At 38.6% G+C, this 22,627-nt stretch overlaps 2 protein-coding genes across 8 annotated transcripts in view; one reads left to right on the top strand and one right to left on the bottom strand.

Moving 5' to 3' along the window:
• The first annotated feature begins 27 nt into the window (after positions 1 to 27).
• On the top strand, positions 28 to 14,257 carry LRRC34 (leucine rich repeat containing 34). 4 transcript variants are annotated; one of them, XM_038583841.1, is made up of 12 exons: positions 609 to 809; positions 2,233 to 2,390; positions 2,865 to 2,985; positions 3,502 to 3,620; positions 3,721 to 3,785; positions 5,012 to 5,095; positions 6,498 to 6,626; positions 8,313 to 8,408; positions 11,147 to 11,301; positions 11,881 to 12,036; positions 12,766 to 12,892; positions 14,027 to 14,257. In XM_038583841.1, the coding sequence occupies exons 2-12, from the start codon at positions 2,354 to 2,356 to the stop codon at positions 14,228 to 14,230; spliced, it is 1,293 nt and encodes a 430-aa protein (XP_038439769.1). In that variant the 5' UTR covers positions 609 to 809; positions 2,233 to 2,353; the 3' UTR covers positions 14,231 to 14,257. The 4 variants fall into 4 exon arrangements, with proteins under 4 accessions (XP_038439768.1, XP_038439770.1, XP_038439771.1 ...); XM_038583840.1 differs by lacking the exons at positions 609 to 809; positions 2,233 to 2,390 and adding an exon at positions 28 to 145; XM_038583843.1 differs by lacking the exons at positions 2,233 to 2,390; positions 2,865 to 2,985 and adding an exon at positions 89 to 145 and having other exon boundaries at positions 728 to 809.
• MYNN (myoneurin) overlaps positions 10,090 to 22,627 on the bottom strand; it is a 33,355-nt gene continuing 20,817 nt past the window's right edge. Inside the window, exons 9-10 of one of the 4 annotated variants that reach the window (XM_038583836.1) lie at positions 22,484 to 22,554; positions 10,090 to 16,290 (exon numbers count right to left, since the gene is read on the bottom strand). The gene's annotated coding sequence lies outside the window, so the exon portion shown is untranslated. The remainder of the gene's footprint in view (positions 16,291 to 22,483; positions 22,555 to 22,627) is intronic. The other 3 variants (XM_038583837.1, XM_038583838.1, XM_038583834.1) reach the window with 3 other exon arrangements.

Genomic DNA, 22,627 nt, shown 5'->3' with positions numbered 1-22,627 from the left:
GTCGGCGCGGCGCGGGAACCGGGACGGAGGATGTGGGACGGCGGCAGCGAGGCCGCCCCGGCCGGGCCCCCGCCTCTGCCCCCCGCCCCCGCCCCCGCCCCCGCCGCGACCCGGGCCATGTCCTGGGCGCCGGCTGGCGGTAGTGGTAAGGAATAGGGCGCCCCCGGGCGGCCGCGGGCCTCGGGAGCGCCCAGCAGCTCCTCCGCGGAGCCGGGGACCGGGTGGTGCCCCGGGAGCGCCAGCGCCCCCCTCCCCGGGGCCCTGCCGGCGGCCGCCGTCCGCGTTGGGTGCTGGGCGGGAAGCGCGTGCCTGGGCCTGCAGCCGCGAGCAGCCCCGCCGGCCTCCGGAGCTGCCCTGGCCCCTGGGCTCAGCCCCGACCCGGCGCCGCCCCTGTGGCCCTGCGACCCCCCGCCCAGGCCTGCCCCCTCCCCCGGGACTAAGATCTTCACTTAAAGCTAAATATAAATAAATAAATTAATTAATAATAATAATAATAATAATAAATAGCAGCAAGCTTGAGATGGGCGTCGTGCTCCGCCCCGAGCATACGAGGAAATTGAAGCCGGGGAAGGTTAAACTCGCTTGTCGAAGTCCCACGGCCGCCCCACCCCGGCTGCCCCCTCCCAGCCCTGGGCTCCCTGGGCCTTGGCTGCTCCAGCGCAGGAGGGCGTGCGCCGCCACCTGCAAAATGAGGCCTTTCTTTAGAACATGTAAAACGTGCTACCAGGTGAAAGGTACTTGGAATACGAGACCGGCACGGATGAAGAGGGACGTCTGAGTCAGACTCTTGCTATTTCCTTGTGCAACTGGTTAGTCCTAGTTTTAGCTTTCTTGGCAGGTTGAGGCCGGACTTGTTACTGCTCCCCTAATAGGAATACAGGAAATAAGCTACTAGTGCCGTAGAATCCTGACGTTGCAACAGGTGAATTTTAAAGCAAGGGAGCACAGCAGGGAAAATAGAGCAGAAACTTAAATACTTTAAACCCCAAAGTAGAGCAGAAACTTTTAAATACTTTAAACCCGTGGTCAGGTAATAAGAATCTTCTCGTGACTTTCTTTAGCCCTATTCAGGTTGTAGTGGAAGATTCCTTCGCTCAGAGAAACCAGGAGTTCAAGTCTGACACATTTCTTCTGCAGGCCTCGGGTATGGTGCCGCCCGTTGAGGGTGGCACTGAACCTCAGGGATTCTCAGGGCAGTCTTCTCCTTTTTCATTTTTTTTTTTTTTAAGATTTTACTTATTTATTCATGAGAGACACAGAGAGAGAAGCAGAGACACAGACAGAGGGAGAAGCAGGCCCCATGCAGGGAGCCTGACGCAGGACTCGATCCCAGGACCCCGGGGTCACACCCTGGGCCCAAGGCAGCGCTGAACCACTGAGCCACCCCGGCTGCCCCTCTTCTCTTTTTAATACCGAGGAAGGTAGGAGCCAGAAAGGGAAGAAAGAAGCCCAGTGGGATCCCAGCTCCAACAAGTAAATTCCTTCAAGATCTGTTTGCTATTGAAGTAGCATTTTATAGGTTGAATTCCACGTGAGCCTCCGTTGTCATGGTTCTTTAGCAAGGGGATTGCTGATATTTAGCTGCTTTTGATACTGAAATTTCCAAGTTGTCTGGAATAAGTGGGTTAATTTTTTAAAGGTTATTTTAAAAACTATTAAGAAAAGTCTACTGCTTTCATTTTTTAATGTTCCTCATTTTAAATCCTGTTTTGTGGACGCCTGGGTGGCTCAGGGGTTGAGCGTCTGCCTTTGGCTTGGGTTGTTACCCCGGAGTCCCAGGATTGAGTCCCGCATCCGGCTCCCTGCATGGCGCCTGCTTCTCTCTCTGCCAATGTCTCAGGCTCTCTCTCTGTGTCTCTCATGAGTAAATAAAATCTTTTTTTTTTAAATCTTGTCTTGCAAATTTGTTTAGCAAACTCTTGAGTTCATGTAGTGCGGAAATCTACTCAGCCAAGGATATCTCTTGAGATGCAGAGACTCAGAAGTTGGCTCCTGAAGACACCAGGCTGGTTGAGTAGTGAGATGTCTGAGCAGATTTTTTTTTTAAGAGACCTATACAAAAGATAGGACAAAAAACAAAGATAGTGGTATGTGCTGCTAACATAGATTCCACCCCAGAATGCAAAAGATCCTTTTAAATTAATACCAAAAACAGTAAGGCCGTTAAGGAAAGCTGCAGGCATAACAGAGGAAGATTTCAACTCCTGCTTTGTTTCTGTTGTCTTTATTAAGGACTGAACAGAGAAAAATCAAGCTTTACAAAGAGGAAATGGAAAGGCAGGGAGGGCAAAGAGCTTCTATGAGCCAGGCCTCAACTCAGCGTTAGGAGGAACCGCCAGAGCTACATTCAAGGATGGTGTGGAGGGCATCTAAGAAGCTTCTGGGACTTGGTGATTTTTCGGATCCTTTTAGAGTTTGGACTCTCTGATAAGAGTGTCTTTATTTGAAGTCATGGAAAAAAAACAAAAACCAAAACCCGTGAGTCACCCTAATCCAAGGTGGCAAAAAGAGGCTTTGGAGTCTGTTTTTATACTCTGCCCTTATTAGCTGTATGGTTTTGAACAAAGTATTTAATTTCTTTGAATATCCCTTTCCTCAGCTACCAGGACCAGTTTTTCCCTTGTGCCACTTGCAAGTTAGTGTCTGCCCACCCTCAGTGCATGCTTCTCCAGACAGCATTTTTATTCCCAATTCCATCTTCCTTTCTCTATTCTTAATTCTATCTCCTTTTCTTCCTCACCCCTGACTCTATACACACACACATTCATATCTTTGAAAGAAGTGCAATTGGGGGGGGGAGGGGACAGGAAAGATCCTGGTATAATTTCTAAGTGATGAAGAGCAATGTACTTATCTTTCAAAAGCTCCAGAAATTATTGGCCATCTCCAGGAGAATTATTATAATCTATGTGTGGAAAAGTCCCAGAAAATTAACTATTTTATATTGCATAAGCTCCAAGAAGTGGATAAAGAAATTGAAAAGGGGTAAGGAAGACAAATACTTGATTACATAATATCCACTGACATTGGATCTGTGTGAAAACCTTGGAATACTGAGTGATTTGTTTAAGATGATTTGCAAATGCTTATTAAAATGGACACACATACCCTTTGATTTGGAGAAGTAGATGATGGGCGCGGTTAGTTGGCCTTGAGGGTAGTGGAGTACGGGGAAGAGCACTAGACCCGCGCTCTCCAAGTCTAACCTTCAGATTTGTCCTGAACTCCTGTGAGCTGGATTTACTTATGAAAATCATTGAAGTCTTTGATGTCATCGTTATCAAGTAGAGATACCTTTTTTGTGTGTGTGTGAGAAAAAATTATATAGTGTAAAAGTATTTACAAAATCTGCAGAATATTCAGTAGTCTTAAGTTACTTGGTATAAATCTGTATTGTGATACATACCTGGTTTCAGTAAATGCTATTCATGATGTTACTGTTTACGGGGGAAGAAAAAAATACTCATTTCTTTATTGGGTTTCTTTTTTGTACTTTAACAGGTTGGAAGGACTCACATTAAACATTGCTGGTAACAGTTGCTTAATGCCAGTAGAAAGAGTAACAGGTGAAGATTTTTGGATTCTTTCCAGAATTTTAAAGAAGAATCTATATATTAATGGTATATGTCTCCCTAACAATCGTTACCTCTTGCTTTCATTTTCCTGATTTTAATTATTCAGTATATGGAATATCCATCTCTATTCATCTGTGTTCTTCAGGTTTGGATGTTCGATATAACCTCATAAGTGACGTTGGTGCATACTATGCTGCAAGACTGCTCCAGGTATTTTACTACAAAACGTTCTTAGTTCTCTTTGTTTTCTTCCAGAAGTCAGTGAAGAACCAGTCCTTTCTTTGGAAGGTGCAGGGTTTGAGCACCCCAAGCCTGCTAAGTTAACCCTTTATTGCAGACTTCACTTTGGAGATGTCCATGCTGAAATGCTGCATTAAGGTTGCATTTTATTTAAGAAAGAAAGAGAGGTCAAAAAAACAAAAACCAAAAAAAAAAAAACCCAGCCTGCTCCACCAATCAGAGTAGGTGTACTTTAAGGCTTTGTTTCAACATCAGAAGACTGGAAAATATGGGTATATGTCTGTATTTTCAGTTAAAATGTTTAAAGCAGCCTGTATCATTTCTTTGATACCTCTTAAGTTAGTTAGCTCTTTAAGTTCCTACCTACTTGTCCCAACTGCTAAACCTGCTTCCAATGAGCTTTAAAATGATCTTGCATATTCGTGAGATGGCACAGAGCAGAAGTAAAGTGAAGATTTGAAAAAGAATATGAACTAATTTATTCTCAGCAAGTACAAAATGCTGCAAAAATCATCAAAATGTTCTTAGTTTTGTTTACAGTGAAACCCCCTAGACTAGGGGCACACACATAAAATGCTAGTTTTGCAAAATGTCCAGGGTCCTGACTTGCACTGTATTTATAACACTTGAAATACTGAAAAGGGGCACCTGGGGGCTCAGTCGGTTCAGTGTCTGCCTTTGGTTCGAGTCATGGTCCCAGGGTCCTGGGATGGAGCCCCTATCATGCTTCCTGCTCAGCGGGGAGCCTGCTTCTCTCTCTCCCTCTGCCTGCTGCTTCCCCTGCTTATGTCCTGTCAAATAAATAAAATCTTAAAAAAAAAACAAAAACAAAAAAAAAACACTGAAAACCCACTTGTGTGTGTGTTATCAGTAGATTGTTGGTACCTAGAGCTCCTGAGTCCTCTTTTGCAAACCTGAACAGTTAAATATATAAAGGACATTCGTACTTTGAATCATCAATCAGAATAATCTTTTTCTTTCATTTATTTTGCAGTTATGTTTAAATGAGAATGGTCATTTACACCCTCCCCATCCCCCACCCCTCAATGGTAGTTTCTTTTGTTGGACTTTCAGATTTTCTATGTTACAAAGATTTTCTTTGGAGGTAAATACTTTTACTTAAATTAAGCAGCTCCTATACTGATATTTTTTTCCTCATAATTACCTGTGTAATAGCTTCTTTTCTCTTATTATAGAAACAACATAAACTCATTTACTTAAATCTTATGTTTAATGATATTGGGCCCGAAGGTGGAGAACTGATTGCTAAAGCACTACATGTAAGTATTTATAGACCTCAAACTAATATTTTCTTTGGGAATTTTACCTTCTGATAGCTTGTAATTAACAGGGTCAAATGTTATTATGAACTCGTGCAAATGTGTATTTTCATTACCCTTCAATTTATTAAAATGTAACCTTACATGAACACTTTTGAACTTCTTTAAAAAATAGCTTTATTAAGATAATTCACAAAAATTTTCCATGAAAATTTGAAGGTGTTCAGTAGGTTTTTGTATATTCAGAACTGTGTGACCATCACTGTTTTTAGAACATTTTTATCCCAAAAAAGCAGCTCTGCACCCATTAGCAATACTTCTTTCACTTCTCCATGCTTCTTTCACTCCCCAGCTCCTGGCAGTCACTAATCTATATTCCATCTATAGATTGCCTATTCTGGACATTTCACATAAATGGACTCTTACAATATATAGTCTTTTGTGACCGGCTTAATACTTTCCAGGTTCATCCGTATTGTAACAAACTTCATTCCTTCTTTACTGCTGAATAATGTTCCCTTGTTTGGATATATCCTATTCATGCATCAGTTAAGGATGTTTGGGTTTCCACTTTTTGTCTATAATAATGTCCTGTCAATATTTGCAGACTTCCGTGTGAATATTAGAAAACGTCTTTCTTTGTGAAAGAATAGTGAAAGGAGTGGAATGAGGAGTTAAACTTTGCAAGTGTCTGAGAAATTACATTCCTTTAAAAGTAATACAGGGAGGGCAGCCTGGGTGGCTCAGCGGTTTAAAGGTCTGCCTTCTGCCCAGGGTGTGATCCTGGAGACCTGGGATCGAGTCCCACGTCCGACTCCCTGCATGGAGCCTGCTCCTCCCTCTGCCTGTGTCTCTGCCTCTCTCTCTCTCTCTGTGTCTCTCATGAATAAATAAAATCTTGAAAAAAAAAAGTAATACAGGGAGAATATGGAATGACTGCTTAATAGTTCAGGGTCTTTTGTGGGGGGTGAGGGGATGATGAAAGTATTTTGGAACTAGCTAGGTGATGGCTGTATAACATTGTGACTTTATTAAAAACCAGTGAATTGTACACTTTAAAATGGTTGTGGGTTATATGAATTTCACAATTTTAAAAAGCAGTATAATTTTTTTTAGAAAACAAATGTATAGATTTCCCAGTGAAAGGAAAATTAATTAAAATCTGCATCATTTACTAGGCATTGTTTCAGCATCGGTTTCCTGGGAATCCTGACACTACAAAAATAAGCTGGATTTTTTTCATCTCTTATTGGGAAACAATATTTACCTTTAAGGAGTACAGCCTATTCTATCTTCATGAAAAATTGATGAGTTTGCAAATAGTAATAGTCTCCTAACTTATGTAATCAAAAGACAATTCTGTGGAAGAATTTAATGAAGTTTTGATTCTTTTCCTTTTCAGAAGAATACAACTCTGAAATACCTCAGAATGACTGGGAACAAGATTGAAAATAAAGGTGGAATGTTTTTTGCTGCAATGCTGCAAATTAATTCATCTTTAGAAAAATTAGATCTGGGTGACTGTGATCTGGTGAGTAAAATACTTATGAGAAAAATCACCCAGGTACTGCATCATTCTTGGAAACCAGGATAGGGAGGGAACCGTTAAAGAGACCAGCTAAATAACAGTCTTATAAATGAATAAACTTGTCCCTAAATATCACCAAAAGTTTTTTTTACTATTAGACATAATGGTGCTATTAATAAAATCAGGTTGTATTAAATAATACTATAGAGGAATGCCTAGAATAAAATTGTTCCTAAGCTTCTATCTATAACCCTTCTTAACCTAAATGGGATTTTTTAAAGACTGTTTAATTAAACAACTGCTACTTCATTAGAAAACCTATATTCTAGTTCTAATTTATTCTATCGATAAAGAGAAAAGTGCTACAAAGATGGCCAAGTACTCCATTTGGAAGGAGGGAATATGCATGATAGGACAGTTGCCTAATATTTGAGGAAGTAATAGTTACGAGTCATGAAGGATGAGAAAAAACTGCCTTGGAAGAGGGTCCATGGCACAACATTCCAGGTAGGGGTCCAGCACACACAGACTCTAAAATAGCGTGGTATGGGTCGCATTGCTATTATGGATTGAGGTGATTTTACTACTATTGTATTTTATCTGTATTTTACAGATGCTTTCTATTTTGAGGAATTACAGTTTTCCATTTCTGGTAGTGATAGAGCTTTAAAATTGGAAAAAGTGAGTGATTTAACAGAAAACTATTAAGTAAATAGTAAAACTGATAAATATGGCAAAAATCATGAGACGTATATGAATAATGAAATGTCAAGCCTGGCAGGTTTTAAGAACTGAAAAGCCAGAATGGCTAGACCAAGGAGTTAAGAGTATCGCAAAGTGAAGGTGAAAGGTCTGCAGAGGCCAGATCCAGCAACATCGTATGGGCTGTGGGTCAAGGCCAGGGGAAGAGGGGGTCATATTATAAATACGTATCATAAGGCTTTGAGGGCTTACATGATCTAATGGTCCTTCAAAAAGATCACTCTGGCTTCTGGGGCACTAGAGGGTGGAAAGAGGAAGCTCACTTACCACTTAGGAAGTTACTATAGGTGTCGTGAGTACGGGGCTGGGGTGGGGGCAGACGGCTAACCTGAGACCTCTTATGGAGACGATCTCTAAGACTTAACTGATTAATTGCGTGTGAGGGTGAATAGACGGGCGGTGAGGAGGCCCAGGTTTTCTGGCACAACACCTGGGTGTGTGTGGTGGGGTCCACCATAGAAATGGGGGAGGAATGAGGCCCTTCCCAGGTGGTCAAGAGGGAACCGTGTGGAAGCCGTGAAAAAGGTGATTAGTAACCTTTCCCACCACACACACCCGAAGTACGAGTATGCATATAGAATGCTTGCACGAGGGTGTGTGTGAGTGGTGTAGAGCCCTAGCTGGGCTCTGCGTGTGTCTGGGCATCTGAGGTCTGCAGCTCACAGAACCCTGAGGGCTTAGGAGCAAACCCAGAAGTGAACATCATAGGAAATGGATCCTGAAACTTTAAGAGCTCCTCTCCTGTCTTACAGATTTTAGGGAAGAGGAAGAGAACATAACATAGTAGAAATTCATTGCTAGTTTGACCAAACTATAATTCAGGGTTTATAATTTAAAAGAGTTTATTTCTTCAAATCTAAATTACTGATTTTGAAATAGGGAGGTTATATACTTCATCAATTTCCTTAATGAATTTACTGTTTCTAGGGAATGCAAAGTGTGATAGCATTTGCTACAGTCCTAACTCAAAACCAAACAATTAAGGGAATAAACCTAAACCGACCTATACTGTATGGTGAACAGGTATGTATTCAAAGTGATGAGAGCTTAATATTACTACATGTGAATAAATTGAAGGTTATGTCAAGGTTCATATTTTTAGAATTTACTGCGTTTACGAAGAAAAACTTATTTTGAAGAAAAATGGAGTTAAATTATGATTTTAGATGTCACGTATTTAAGCAGTAAACCAGGTCTTTTTTTTTTTCCCTTGTGAACTCAGATTAACAGTGAGTAAACCTGTAAAGCAGCAAAGTAATCAAGACAAAAAGACTGGAGTGTAAGAACTCAGTGTGAATTTTGTTGTTATGTTGATATTACTAAACCGCTTTTGAAATCCTGAGTAGGTATGTCTGGTGGCTCGGTGGTTGAGTCTGCCTCCAGCTCAGGGCTTGATCCTGGGGTCCCAGGATCAAGTCCCACATCAGGCTCCCCGTGGGGAAGCCTATTTCTCCCCCTGCCTATGTCTCTGTGTCTCTCATGAATAAATAAACCTTAAAAACTTAAAAACAAAAACTGTATGCGAAGAGCAACCTGCAAAGTCTAGACTTGATCCTATAGCTAAGCTGCACACTGGACACAAGATGACTAAAAACATGGTACCTGCTTTCAGGGCTGCTTTGTTTCTTAACATGATTTTTAGGAGATGTTGCAGAGAAGGTTCTCAGATTAAGGACATCAGATTTGAAGACTAAATCAAAATTTTCTGGATTAAAGTCTCAAGGAAGTATGTTAAACTATATGGAATCACATTGGAAGCACGATTCCTTTTTTTTTAAAGCATGTCAAGTGGTGTCATTCCTAAATCTGAGAATAGTTATGAGAAGCCCAAGGCCTTTCTCAGGTGTCAGCCTGGTGCTTCTAGGAGTCAGCTAAACTCTAGCATGCTTCCTACTCCTGGAAGGTGTGGAGGAGCCACCCTCCATTCTATCCCTGGGAGTACTAGTCTCCAGTGGCTGTGGAGTAGACTTCTTGTGTGGTGCTTCACACTTTGCCATTCCCAAATATAAGCCTGCAAACCTATTTAAGGAATTACATTTCACTATTTGAAGGAGCATGGAAAAATATGAATGCCAGGTGCTATACTAAGCAAATTGTCAAACTTGGCAAATGGATCTAAAAACCCTTCACTATTTCTGGTTCTAGTTCCTTTCCTTAACAAGGGTGGTCCTACAACCAAACTTCTTGACCTTAAAAAAAAAAAATTGCAATCAAAGCATAAAACACAAATATATATCCTGTTTTCTGTTCCAGGCACCATGCAGAGCAATACTGCCCCCCCCCCCCGCCCCCCGTGGTCAATTTTCATTTGCTAAGATCCCAAACTATAGCTTCCCTTTGGGTGTACTTTTTCCAATGTCAGCAATAATTTAAATCAGATATAGGATTATGGAATACTGAATAAAAAAATGCAGTGTTCTATAGAACAGTTATTTTCTGCCAGGTACTTTTTTGTTAATTCTGTGAGGGGAAGTATAATTTTATCTAACTTACAGAAAAGGAAATGGAGACTTAAGCTAGATGAAATAATTTGCCCAAAGTCAGACAGCTAGTATAAAGCTAGTATTTGGATAGTTTAATTATGTAACTCATATACTTTTCATTACAAAACTCATGTACTATCTGCTACTGCTGTGTGGTTTCATTTAACTTTTGTAGTTTTTCTGAGTTATTATGTAGAAGACAATAATATGAGCATACATAGTTATCTGTGTTCGTGATCAGAATTTTCAGTGACCTTTATTATATATATAGCAGTCTCGGGGCACCTGGGTGGCTCAGTTGGTTAAGCATCCAACTCTTGATCTCTGCTCAGGTCTTGATCTCAGAGTCTTGATCCTCAGGGTCGTGAGTTCAAGCCCTGCATTGGGCTCCATATGCCAGGCATGGAGCTTACTTAGAAAAAAAAAAATGCAGCAGTCAAGAGGGCTTCTCCTTACCATAAAATACTGACCCATTAGTTTTAAGACCTACTTTGACTTTGTTAACAACTTAAAAGTGCTTAGTATTCAAATCCTCATTGAGGTTATATACTTTTTGCCTGGGAACAGATTTTGGAATTAAAAATAAGTCTTCCAGTGACTAGAACAGTACAACACATTTAGAAATTTGGGATGATTATAAAAGAGAAGAACTGGATAGTACAGGACTAATAAGTATATTTTAAAAATAGAATCAACACTGAGAAACATCTTTGTATTTTGTCTGTAAAGAGTAGAGATTGAGAAGTTCAGCAACATATGAGGGTTTAAGAAACATTTAGAAATTCTTGCGAAGACAGCAATAAGGGAACTTAACATGTGCAATACATCATGGGACCAACTTTTATTGTTTAGAATTAAGACACTTTTTAAAATTTTTTTTAAAAGATTCCATTTCTTTATTCATGAGAGACAGAGGCAGAGACACAAGCAGAGGGAGAAGGAGGCTCCATGCAGGGAGCCTGATGTGGGACTCGATCCCAAGTCTCCAGGATCACACCCAGAATTAAGACTTTTTAAAACCAGCCTCTTTTACATCACTTAGGTCACTGTACTTTGCAAATACAGTGGTTTTTAAAATGCTAAAGTATCATTTGTGGCAAAATTGATTTTTCTTAAAAGCCAAGCCAAAAAAAAAAAAGCCAAGCCAAAACAAACTATAGACTAACAGTCTTAATTGATACCTTTTTTAAAAGCTAATTTAAATAACTTAGCATGTGTTTGGAATAAACACGTACAGCTTCAAAATGTATTTTAGAAAAAGATTTTACCTATTTTTAGGAAGAGTCCACAGTTCACCTAGGCCACATGTTGAAAGAAAATCACTGCCTTGTTGAACTACACATGTGTAAGCATAATATAAAAAACTGTGGTATAAAACAGTTATGTGATGCACTGTATCTAAATGGAAGCCTACGCTACCTTGATGTCAGCTGGTAAGTGATGATTAATACGTTAATCCAGAAGTCCTGGGAATAATCTATGTAAATGTTCACAGTACATAGGACACACTGTTAGACACTAATTTCAAAGACCAGAAAATACAACCACCGTTGTCAACTTTTTGTCCTAATAAGCCTTAGTATTTAGTTTCAACTAATATTCTATCTCCTAACAATGTGAATGAGCAGTTTAATCAGGAGTAAACCAGAATGGAAGCAACCTTTTATAGCAAATTTTCATTAACTTTTTTGGAAACTGAGTGATTAAAATCTTTACTAAATTAGAGGGGATCCCTGGGTGGCTCAGCAGTTTGGTGCCTGTCTTTGGCCCAGGGCGCAATCCTGGAGTCCTGGGATCGAGTCCCATGTAGGGCTCCCTGCATGGAGCCTGCTTCTCCCTCTGCCTGTGTCTCTGCCTCTTTCTATGTCTATCATGAATAAATAAATCTTTAAGAAAAATATTTACTAAACTAGAAAGTAATGTTCTACACAACAGTTTTGAAGCATGTTAATCTTTATGAATAAAAGAATACTTCATATTTCAAATGTAACCATGTATTTTTCCCTTCCCAGCAATAAAATAACTCGTGATGGAATGGTGTATTTGGCTGATGTACTGAAAACCAATACTACCCTGGAAGTACTAGATCTTTCTTTTAACAGAATAGAAAATGCAGGAGCAAAGTATCTCAGTGAAACTCTTGCTTCACACAACAGGAGTCTTAAAGCGTTAGTATGGTTTTATATTTAATCAATGAGAAAAACCTAAACATTTAAAATAGTAACCCCAACCCTCTTAAAACTCAAGATCCATGATGAAATATGAAAAGTTCTAATAGACATTAAACATTCAATTTCTCTTGGGATCCCTGGGTGGCGCAGCGGTTTGGCGTCTGCCTTTGGCCCAGGGCGCGATTCTGGAGACCCGGGATCGAATCCCATGTTGGGCTCCTGGTGCATGGAGCCTGCTTCTCCCTCTGCCTATGTCTCTGCCTCTCTCTCTCTCTCTCTCTCTCTATCATAAATAAATAAATAAATAATTTAAAAAAAATAAACATTTCAATTTCTCTTTTTCAAAAGTAATGTCTATTTAAAATTAGATTGATTCTAGTCATGACTGCTTAAGAATGAGAAAATTCTTACCTCCTACAGTATCCTGAATTCTATAGAAAAATTATAATCATTCAATATGACCAAGATAAAAAATAATCAAAGAAAATACTACAGATGACTTTATCCTGAAAGGTGTATTTGTAATCCACCCAAATGTTTACTGAATGATCTAAAATAAAACAGACTGGGTTTCTGGTATGTAGCTTTTCTACATACATGAAACATCCACTTAGGAAACGAAGTTTCTTAGATTTTAATTAGCATTACTTTTAAGTATCTATTTATGCATACTCTTTGTGGATGTATGTATTGGTTTCCAGGATTACCACTACTTGTTTTTCACAGGCTGTCAGTAGTCAGCAACAACATAGAGGGAGAAGGCCTTGTTGCACTTTCGCAGTCAATGAAAATAAACCCCACCCTCTCAAATGTCTACATTTGGGGAAACAAATTTGATGAGGCTACATGTGTGGTAAGTTTTCTTTTTTTTTTTTTTCTTCACAGAGGCTTTTTCTGGGGTCTTCTCTATAATATCAGACATTCACAGGTGGCCTTAGAAATGATTCCAAAATATAGTAAGACACTGTAGTTTTGATAAATTTTAACCTAAGTCCTAAAAATTAACCACTGGAAAGTTTTGTGGTTTAAATAGCAGAAGATATCAAATACTACATATTGGTGTAAAGATCACTGAATTATACAGTCCTAATTCCTCCAAAGTTAAAACATTTTAAAAATTAGTTGATTTATTCTAATTTGATGCAGCACAATCTCCAATCTGCTGCCCAATAATTAAACCAAGACATGGAATTTGGAGACATATAGTGTGAGTGCTTTTATATGTTGCTTATAAATAGAGCCCTTGATACTACTTTCCAAACAAAAAGTATTGTAACAAGTAGTTTTTATTTGGAAAGAATGAAGATGCTAAAATTCTCAATTTGCAAAGACTATCCAAAATTCCATCTCTAAAAAGAGTAATAAGATATACTACTTAAACCCCTGATTTCAGAAAAACATATTCTACACAATAGAAACTGAGTTTGGCATAATGACAAACTGGAGTAGAAAGCAACTAAAATTTTAAATCTTTTACACTCTAAATATTTGCCTTTCTTTATACTCATAACCTTATTGGCCAACCATTTTAACATGTTTGTGTGACACCCTTACAAAGATACCAAGGACCCGTAAGAGTTATGCAAAGAAAATTCTACAATGAATTTGGAATTGGGCTACCAGCCAGGCCAATGTCTAATACTAAGGAAATTGTCTGTTAGCCTTAGTCTATAAAGTAGCTTCAGGGAGTTCATGAGCTCCATACAGCTGTATGCCAAAATCTGGTTATTTTTCTGAGAAATGTATATTGTTGTATTTTCAAGGGCATTTACAACTCTTTCCTCCTTCATTTAAGAACTCCTGTAGGACTTGAAAATTTTGATCATGGGATCCTTGGCCCACAAAATTGGGAATACAGAGAATTGTTAATTCTGGGAGTCATTAAACAAAATACCTTAAAACTTATTTCTAATTTTTGCAAGCTTATTCATTTTGATAATTGAACAATTTTCTTAATGATAGGTTTTTCTCTTCTTAAAAATCCTAGGCATATTCAGAGTTAATGCAAATGGGCCGTCTAAAACCAGACAATACAGACGTGGAGGCATTTGTGGTGGATGGACATGTGTATCTTGCAGAAGTCTCGAATGGCCTTAAAAAGCATTATTACTGGAGGCCAACTTATGGAGCAGCTTGCAGGCACTCAGCTAATGCAGGTTTTACTCTTGTACCAGTAGGTGGACATCTATGAAAAAACTAAAATAATTTTTACACATTGTCTTACGTTAATATTTTATTGCCTATTAAATTTTTCTTTCATAATTTAGAACATTACTTTTTTCAAATGTGTAAAAGATACAACTATATTAAAATGACTTCGTATAATTTTCTAAAAGCAATTTTACAGGAGAGGGAAGATGGCAGAGAAGGAGAACTCTGAATTCACTTCCCCACCATGGACACATGAGGCAAATTGCTACACGTAGCACAACTCACTTGAAAACCAGGACTGTCCAACAGATCTTCCACAGCCAGGTGTAGAGACAAGGTCACATCAAAAAGGGTAAGAGGGACAAAGATGCCATAAGGAATTAAACCCCTGGAGTGACTACTCACAAAAATGAGGGCCTCACAAGGAGGAGACATTCCACAATGGACACCCCTGGCCCTGGGGAGTTGGGACTGAGAAGACCAGTCTCTACAATGTCTGGCTTTGAAAATCAGTGTGGCTTAACTCCACGCTCAGTGGAGAGCTGGAGGGCCATAGGAAAGGCCATAGGAAGTCTCCACCCTTTAAAAGCCAGCACACTAAATAACTAGGCCCGATACAGAGCACAGAAGCAGCAGTTTGAAAAGTGCATGGGATATACGTGAGGGAGATTTACTGACTTGTTTTAGGATGTGTACAGGAAGGGCAGGAAATACAGGAGCTTTCTCCAGGAATGAAAGAGCTAGTGGGTGCCATTTTTCTCGCCCTCTCCCAGCCTGGACAGCCAGACACTTGTAGAAGCCAGTTAACATTCTCCACTTACCTTGTTAGCACTGTGTGCCATGCCCTGTCTAACCTGCCCCCTGTGGCAGGCACCTCTCCATACCAATTCCTGCCATGGGGAGCTAACCCCACATACCAGTGTACACACAGTTGCTACAGCTAGGCTTCTCAGCTGGCTACAGAGCAAGCCCTACCCCTCAGTGTGTCTGCAGCAGTCACAGAGGCACCTAAGGGCCAGTTCTGCCGACTAATAAACCCCAGCTACTGTGACCAAGTCTCACAGCCAGCCACATGGGAGGCAAGCCCTGCCCACCAGTGAGTACACAGTAGGCAAAGTAGATCACTGCAGACAGAGGGCTGGCCCTGTCTGTATGCTTTAGAGGCTGCAGTGGGGCTTACTAGCCAGCTGTGCAAGGAAAAAGCCCTGCCCACCAATGTACCCTCAACACTAAAGGATGATCATTGTAGCCAGTGGAGTAGAGGGCTAGCGTCATCCACCAGCATGCTAGCAGCCGTCATGGCTCGATCACAACAGGTTCTGGTGACCAGGAGGACTGCGTTGCAGGAAACCACAGTACCCCCTTCTACACAAGGCCACAACATTCAAGACCAGGAAAAGCAGCTGACCTAATTCCTAGAATGAGACAAAATGAGGAGACACAGGAATATGTCCCAAACAAAAGAAAGTGAAACCACAGAAAAAGAGCTAAATGAAAGATAAGCAATATGCCCAAAAGAGTTTAAGGTCATGGTCAGAAAGATAGGCACCAGACTTGAGAGAAGAATGAATGAACTCAGAACTTCAACAAAAGTGATATGAAATAAAAACTAGTCAGAGCTGAGGAACAGAATAACTAAAATTAAAAATATGCTAGAGGAAATCAGTGGATTAGAGGATACAGAAAAACATGCCAGTGATATGGAAGACAGGGTAATGGAAAACATCCAAGCTGAACAGCAAAAATTAAAATTTAGGTTAAGGGGACCTCTGTGACATATCAAGTGTGTGAACATTTGCATTATAGGGATCCCAGAAGGAGACGAAAGAAGGGGGACAAAAAACTTACTTGAAGAAATAACAGCTGAAAACTTCCTTAACCTGAGGAATGAAATGGACCTTTAGGTGCAAGAAATAAGGAGAGCCTTAAGATGAACCCAAGGAGGTGCACACCAAGACACATAATTAAAATGGCAAAAATTAGAGAATCCCAAAGGCAAGAGAAAAGCAAACAGTTACATACATGGGAAACTCCCTAAGGCTATGCACTCATTTTCAGCAGGAACTCCATCGGCCAGCAGGGAATGGCATAATCAAAGTGCTGAAAGAAAAAACAAACCTTGCAACCAAGAATACTCTATTCAGCAAGATTATCACTCAGAGTTGAAGGAGAGAGAGTGTCCCAGACAAAGGAGTTCATCACCACTAAACTAGCTTTACAAGGCGGTTCTTCTACTTCCTTTAGATGTAAGGTTAGATTGTTTAAAATGCCCTTGTTTCTTGAGGTAGGCCTGTATCACTATACATTTCCCCCTTAGAAATGCTTCTGCAGGACGCCTGGGTGACTCAGTGGTTAAGCATCTGCCTTTGGCTCCGGTTGTGATCCCCAGGTCTGAGGATTGAGTCTGGCATCAGGCTCCCCACAGGAAGCCTGCCTCTCTCTCTGTGTCTCTCATGAATAAATAAATAAAATCTTTAATATTTTTTAAAGGAAATTCTTTAAGTGGAAAGAAAAGGCCACAATAGAAGAAAGTTATGAGAGGAGAAAATTTCCCAGTAAAAGCAAACACATAATTAAGGTAGATCTAAAACTCATAAGCCTAGTAAGGAGGTTAAAATAAAAGCAGTAGGATCAATTATATCTGTAAAAATTAGTCAGGGATACACCAAAAAGAGGTAAAATATGGTATCATATACATAAAACAGGAAGAAGGGAATGAAAATTTAGTGCTTCTAGAGAACTAAAAAGACTATGATCTCAATATAAACTGATATACACATAGCGCGTGGAACCCCATGGTAACCACAAACCAAAAACCTGTAATAGATACACAAAAAGAGAAAGGAACCAATCACAAGGGAAGAGAGAACTACAAAAAATAACCAGAAAGCAACAAAATGGTATGAAGTACACACCTATCAATAATTACTTTAAATGAACTAAATGCTCCAAGGAAAAGATATAAGGTGACTGAATGGATAAAAAAAATAAGACCCATCTATATGCTTGCCTACAATAGACTCACTTCAGACCTAAAGATGCATACAGACTGAAAGTAAAGGGATGGAAAAAGATCTTTCATGCAAACAGAGGCAGAGGGAATGTTGGGGCTACTAATACTCATACCCCCATACTCATATCAGGTAAAACAGACTTTAAAACAAGACTGTAAAAAGAAACAAAAAGGTCCTTGAATAATGATAAAAGAATCAATTCACTAACAGGATGTAAGTATCTGTGCATCCAACTTAGGAATGCCATCTAAATATACAAAGCAAATATTAACAGACCTAAAGGGAGAAATTGACAATAACACAGTAATAGTAGAGGGCTTTAACACCTACTTAAATCAATGGATAAATGGTCAAGACAGAAAATCAATAAGGAAACAGTGACTTTGAATGACACATTAGGCCAGATGGACTTAAAAGATATACACAGAATTTTCCACCCTAAAACAGCAGAATATCTATTCAAGTGTACATGGAACATTCTCCAGGACAGATCACATGGTAGGCCATAAAACAAGTCTATGAAGACTTGAATCCTATCAAGCATCTTTTCCCACCATAACAGTATGAAACTAGAAAGAAATCAATTACAAGAAAACTGGAAGAAACACAAAATACCTTAAAGCTAAATAGTATGTTACTAAGCAACCAATGATCAACAAAGAAACAAGAACTAAAAACTACTTGGAGACAAATAAAAATGGAAACACTACAGTTCAAAATCTTTAGGACACAGCAAAAGCATTTTTAGGATGTTATTTATTTATTCATGAGAGACACAGAGACAGGCAGAGACACACAGGTAGAGGGAGAAGCAGGCTCCCTGCAAGGAGCGTGATGTGGGACTCGATACCAGGACCCCAGGATCATGTCCTGAGCCAAAGGCAGACGCTCAACCACTGAGCCACCCATGCATCCTGCAAAAGCATTTCTAAGAGGGAAATGTATAGTGATATAGGCCTACCTCAAGAAACAACATTTTAAACAATCTAACCTTACATCTAAAGGAACTAGAAACCAAAGTACCAACAAAGCCCACAGTCAGTGGAAGAAAGGAAATAGTAAAGATTAGAGTGGAAATAAATGAAATAGAGACTAAAAAAACAACAGAGAAGATCAATGAGACAAAGAGTTGGTTCTTTGAAAAGATAAACAAAATTGATAAAACTTTAGCCAGACTAATAAAAAAAACTCAAAATCAGAAACGAAAAATAAAACTGACACCATAAAAATACAAAAAAATATAAGCAATTACTACAAAAAACTATATGCCAAGAAACTGGACAACCTAGAAGAAGCAGACTTTCTAAAAACATACAATCTTCCAACTGAAACAAGAAGAAATAGAAAATCTAAACAGGCCAATTACTAGTAACAAAATTGGACCAGTGATTTAAAAAACTCCCAACAAAAATCCAGGATCAGATGACTTCACAGGGGAATTCTACCAAATATTTAAAGAAATGTTTATACCTATCCTCACGGTATCCCAAAAAATAGAAGAGGGAGAAGTTCTCCAAAATTCATTCTATGAGGTCAGCATTATCCTGACACCAACACCAAAGAGACTACCAAAAAAAAAAAAAAAAAGTAAACTATAACCCATTAATTCCTGATGAACATAAATGCAAAAATCCTCGATAAAAAATTTTAGTGAACAGAATTCAAAAAACCACATAACAAGATCATTCACTATGATCAAGTCATATTTATTCCAGGGATGTAATGTTTCAACACCTGCAAATCAACTGACATGATATACATTAACAATATGAAGGATAAAAGTCATTTGATCGTCTCAGTAGATGCAGGAAAAAGGATGAAAACTGAACATCCATTGATGATAAAAACTCAAAGTGGGCACAGAAGGAACATCCCTCAACAGAATAAAAGACATAAATGACAAACCCAAAGCTAACATCATAACAGTAAAAAGCTGAAAGTTTTCCCCTATGATCAGAAACGAGTATGTCCTAGCCATAGCACTCAGACAAAAATAAAAGGCATCTGAATTGGTAAGGAAGAAGTAAAACTGTCAGTTTGCAGACGATACTAATTATAGAAAACACTAAAGACTCCACCAAAAAATTATTAGAATAAATGAATTCAGTTAAGTTTCAGGATACACAATATATAGATATCTATTGCATTCCTGTACACTAATAACAAACAGCAGAAAATTAAGAAAACAGTCCTATAAACAACTGTTATCAAAAAGAATAAAATACTGGGGTGCCTGTCTGGCTCAGTCAGAAGAGCATGTGACTCTTGTGAGTTTGAGCCCCACTTTGGGTGTATAGAGCTTTCTTAAAAAAAAATTAAGGTTAAAAAAAAAAAAGACATTGATGAAAGAAATTGAGGACAACACAAACAATGGAAAGACTCACAGAAGACTTAATATTGTTAAAACGTCCATAGTATCCAAAGCAATCTACAGAATTAATGCAATCCTTATCAAAATACTAATGGTATTTTTCACAGAACTAGAAAAGAAAAATCCTAAAATTTGAATGGAACCACTTAAGACCCTGAATAACTGAAGCAATCTTGACATATCACAATCTGAGATTTCAAACTATGCAACAAAGCTGTAGTAATTAAAACATATGGTACTGGCACAAAAACCAACACCTAGATGAATGGAATAGAACTGAGAGTTCAGGAAAAAACCCCATGTTTATATGGTTAATTAACCTATGACAAAGGAGGCAAGAATACACAGTGGAGAAAAGACAGTCTCTTCGATAAATGGTCTTGGAAAAACAGGACCACTTTCTTAAGCCATACACAAAAGTAAACTCAAAATGGGTTAAAGACCTAAATGTAAAAGACCTGAAACCACAAAACTCTTAAAGAAAAACATAGGCTGTGCTGTAATCTCTTGGCCATCAGTCTTGGCAGTATTTTTCTGGAAATGTCTCCTCAGGCAAGAGGAAAAAAAAGCAAAAATAAACAACTGGGACTATATCCAATTAAAAAGCTTTTGCACGGTGAGGAAAAGAGTCAAAACAAATAAGCAACCTATTGAATGGGAGAAGATATTTGCAACTAACATTTACAAAAAGAAGTTAATATCCAAAATATATATAAAGAACTCCTACAACTAGAAACCAAAAACCCCAAACAATCTAACCTGAATGGACATTTTTCCAAGGACATACAGATGGCCACAGACACATGAAAAGATGCTCAGCATCGCTAATCATCAGGGAAATGCAAATCAAAACCACAATTATATCACTTCACACCTGTCAGAATGGCTAATATCAAAATTACTAGAGATAAGTGTTACGAGAAAGCTATTGGTGTGGAGAAAAGGGAACCCTTATGGGCTGCTGATGAGAATGTAAATTGGTACCACCACTATGGAAGACCGTATGGAAATTCCTCCAAAAAAATAAAAATATAACTACCATATGATCTAGCAATTCCATTTGTATGCATTTACCCAAAGAAAACAAAACCATTAATTTGAAAAGATACGCATCTCTACGTTTATAGGAGCTTTATTTATAATACCCAGGATACAGAAGCAACCTAAGTGTCCATCAATAGATGAATGGAGAAAGATGTGGTAGAGATACACAATGGACTATTAATCATAAAAAAGAAAGAAATCTTGCCATTGGCAACATTGATGGACCTAAAGGTTATGGTATGTGAGATAAGTTGATGGAGAAAGACAACATATGCTTTCACTTATATGAGGAATCAGAAACAAATGAACAAAGAAAAACACAGACAACAAACTATTGATTGACAGAGGGGAGTGATATGAAAAGATAGACAAATCAGATGAAAGAGATTAAGAGGTACAAATTTCCAATCTTATTAAAGTAAGTTATAATGAAAAAGTACAGCATAGAGAACATATGCAATAATCTTGTAATAACACTGTACAGTGACAGATGGTATCTACACTTATCACAGTGAGCATTTCGTAATGTATGTAGATCATTGCCAGATCTCTATGTTGTACCCCTGAAACTAACGTTTCAACTATACATCAATTAAAAAATAAAAGAAAAAAGGGCTGGGGGAGGGGGAAGAAAAGAGACTAAAATTTTAACGATGGAGGGAAAAAAAACTACAAGAAATTAAACTAGTTTTTCAAAAGAAAATATCATTAGGGATGCCTGGGTAGCTCAGCAGTTGAACATCTGCCTTTGGCTCAGGATGTGATCTTGGGGTCTGGGATTGAGTCCCGCTTCCTGCGGGGAGCCTGCTTCTCCCTCTGCTTGTGTCTCTGCTTCTCCCTTCTCCCTATCTCTCTCATGAATAAATAAATAAAAATCTTAAAAAAAAAAAAAAGAAAAAATATCATTAAATAGTAGAATAGCATAAAAAGAAAAAGTCATTATAGGTATCCTAACTGAAAGTTGTCATGAAATGGTAAAAAGGGTTCAGGTGGCAGACTGCCAAGGAATTTCACGGGGTTTAGAAGTTGAAAAAACATTTTACATATCTCATTTAGGTAATTATAGTTGTCAATACAATTTCACAAATACAGGTAAATAAACACATATATTACAAATACATGTAAATGTATGCTTTCCAAGTCAGTGATGCCAGTGAACTTTTTAAGATTGTTCTCTTTTAGAAGATGCCAGTAAGATTTTAATGATTTGATGGCAAATAATTACTGTAGTCTATGGCCAATCTTGTTTTCAAATTAAGATTCCTATGAGGATGCAACTGATACTATGATACTTTGATTATAGACTTATATTCACAAATTTATTCACACACACCAAGAGAAGGCTGCTTCATCTGAAGGATTTACTTGTCAGGCAAAGTGTGAAAAAAGACATGTGGACAGTTTTAAAAGGTTAATTTAAGCTGAGGTTTTGCAGTCTACAAGAAAATACCATCTATCTCTAAATGTCATAGGGAGGAGGTGGAATAAGGTGGGGGTCAACTTTATTGTTGTCTAAGTACTGGCCTTCACTTAAAGTATTGCAAATTCCCTCAATCATAGCTGTATTTTTTAAATATTAGTATATCAAATAAAGCTCACATCTGCCCAGTCCTTTGGTAGATTAAATAATTAAGATCAATATCCCCTACGTATTATTATTTAATGATTCTTGAAGTTTTACCAGTCTTTCCTTATATTTGGCACCTAACATCACGTTCCTGACTTCCTGGGGGGAATGGGAGGGTGGTCACAGAGGGTGGTGGTGGTTATGTATGGGGAAGAACATCTAAAAACTGGTATGAAGGCACTATTTTCACTTAATGTTACAGAGTTATTGAGCCAGAAAAAGACCTAAATGCCTTACCAAATCCATTCACATGTTTTCAGAGATGAATGGGAATCATCCAGGATGGTTGCTATCAGGTTGAGTCTGTGCTGAAAAACAAAATCTTAAAACATCTGGAATTGATTGAAAAATACATACTCAACAGTTCATGTTAATTAACAA

The sequence above is a fragment of the Canis lupus genome, chromosome 34, assembly GCF_011100685.1.
Source record: "Canis lupus familiaris isolate Mischka breed German Shepherd chromosome 34, alternate assembly UU_Cfam_GSD_1.0, whole genome shotgun sequence".
Lineage (NCBI taxonomy): Eukaryota > Metazoa > Chordata > Mammalia > Carnivora > Canidae > Canis > Canis lupus.
Note: the sequence above shows the minus strand (reverse complement) of the source record. Positions and strands in the feature narration are given on the sequence as shown.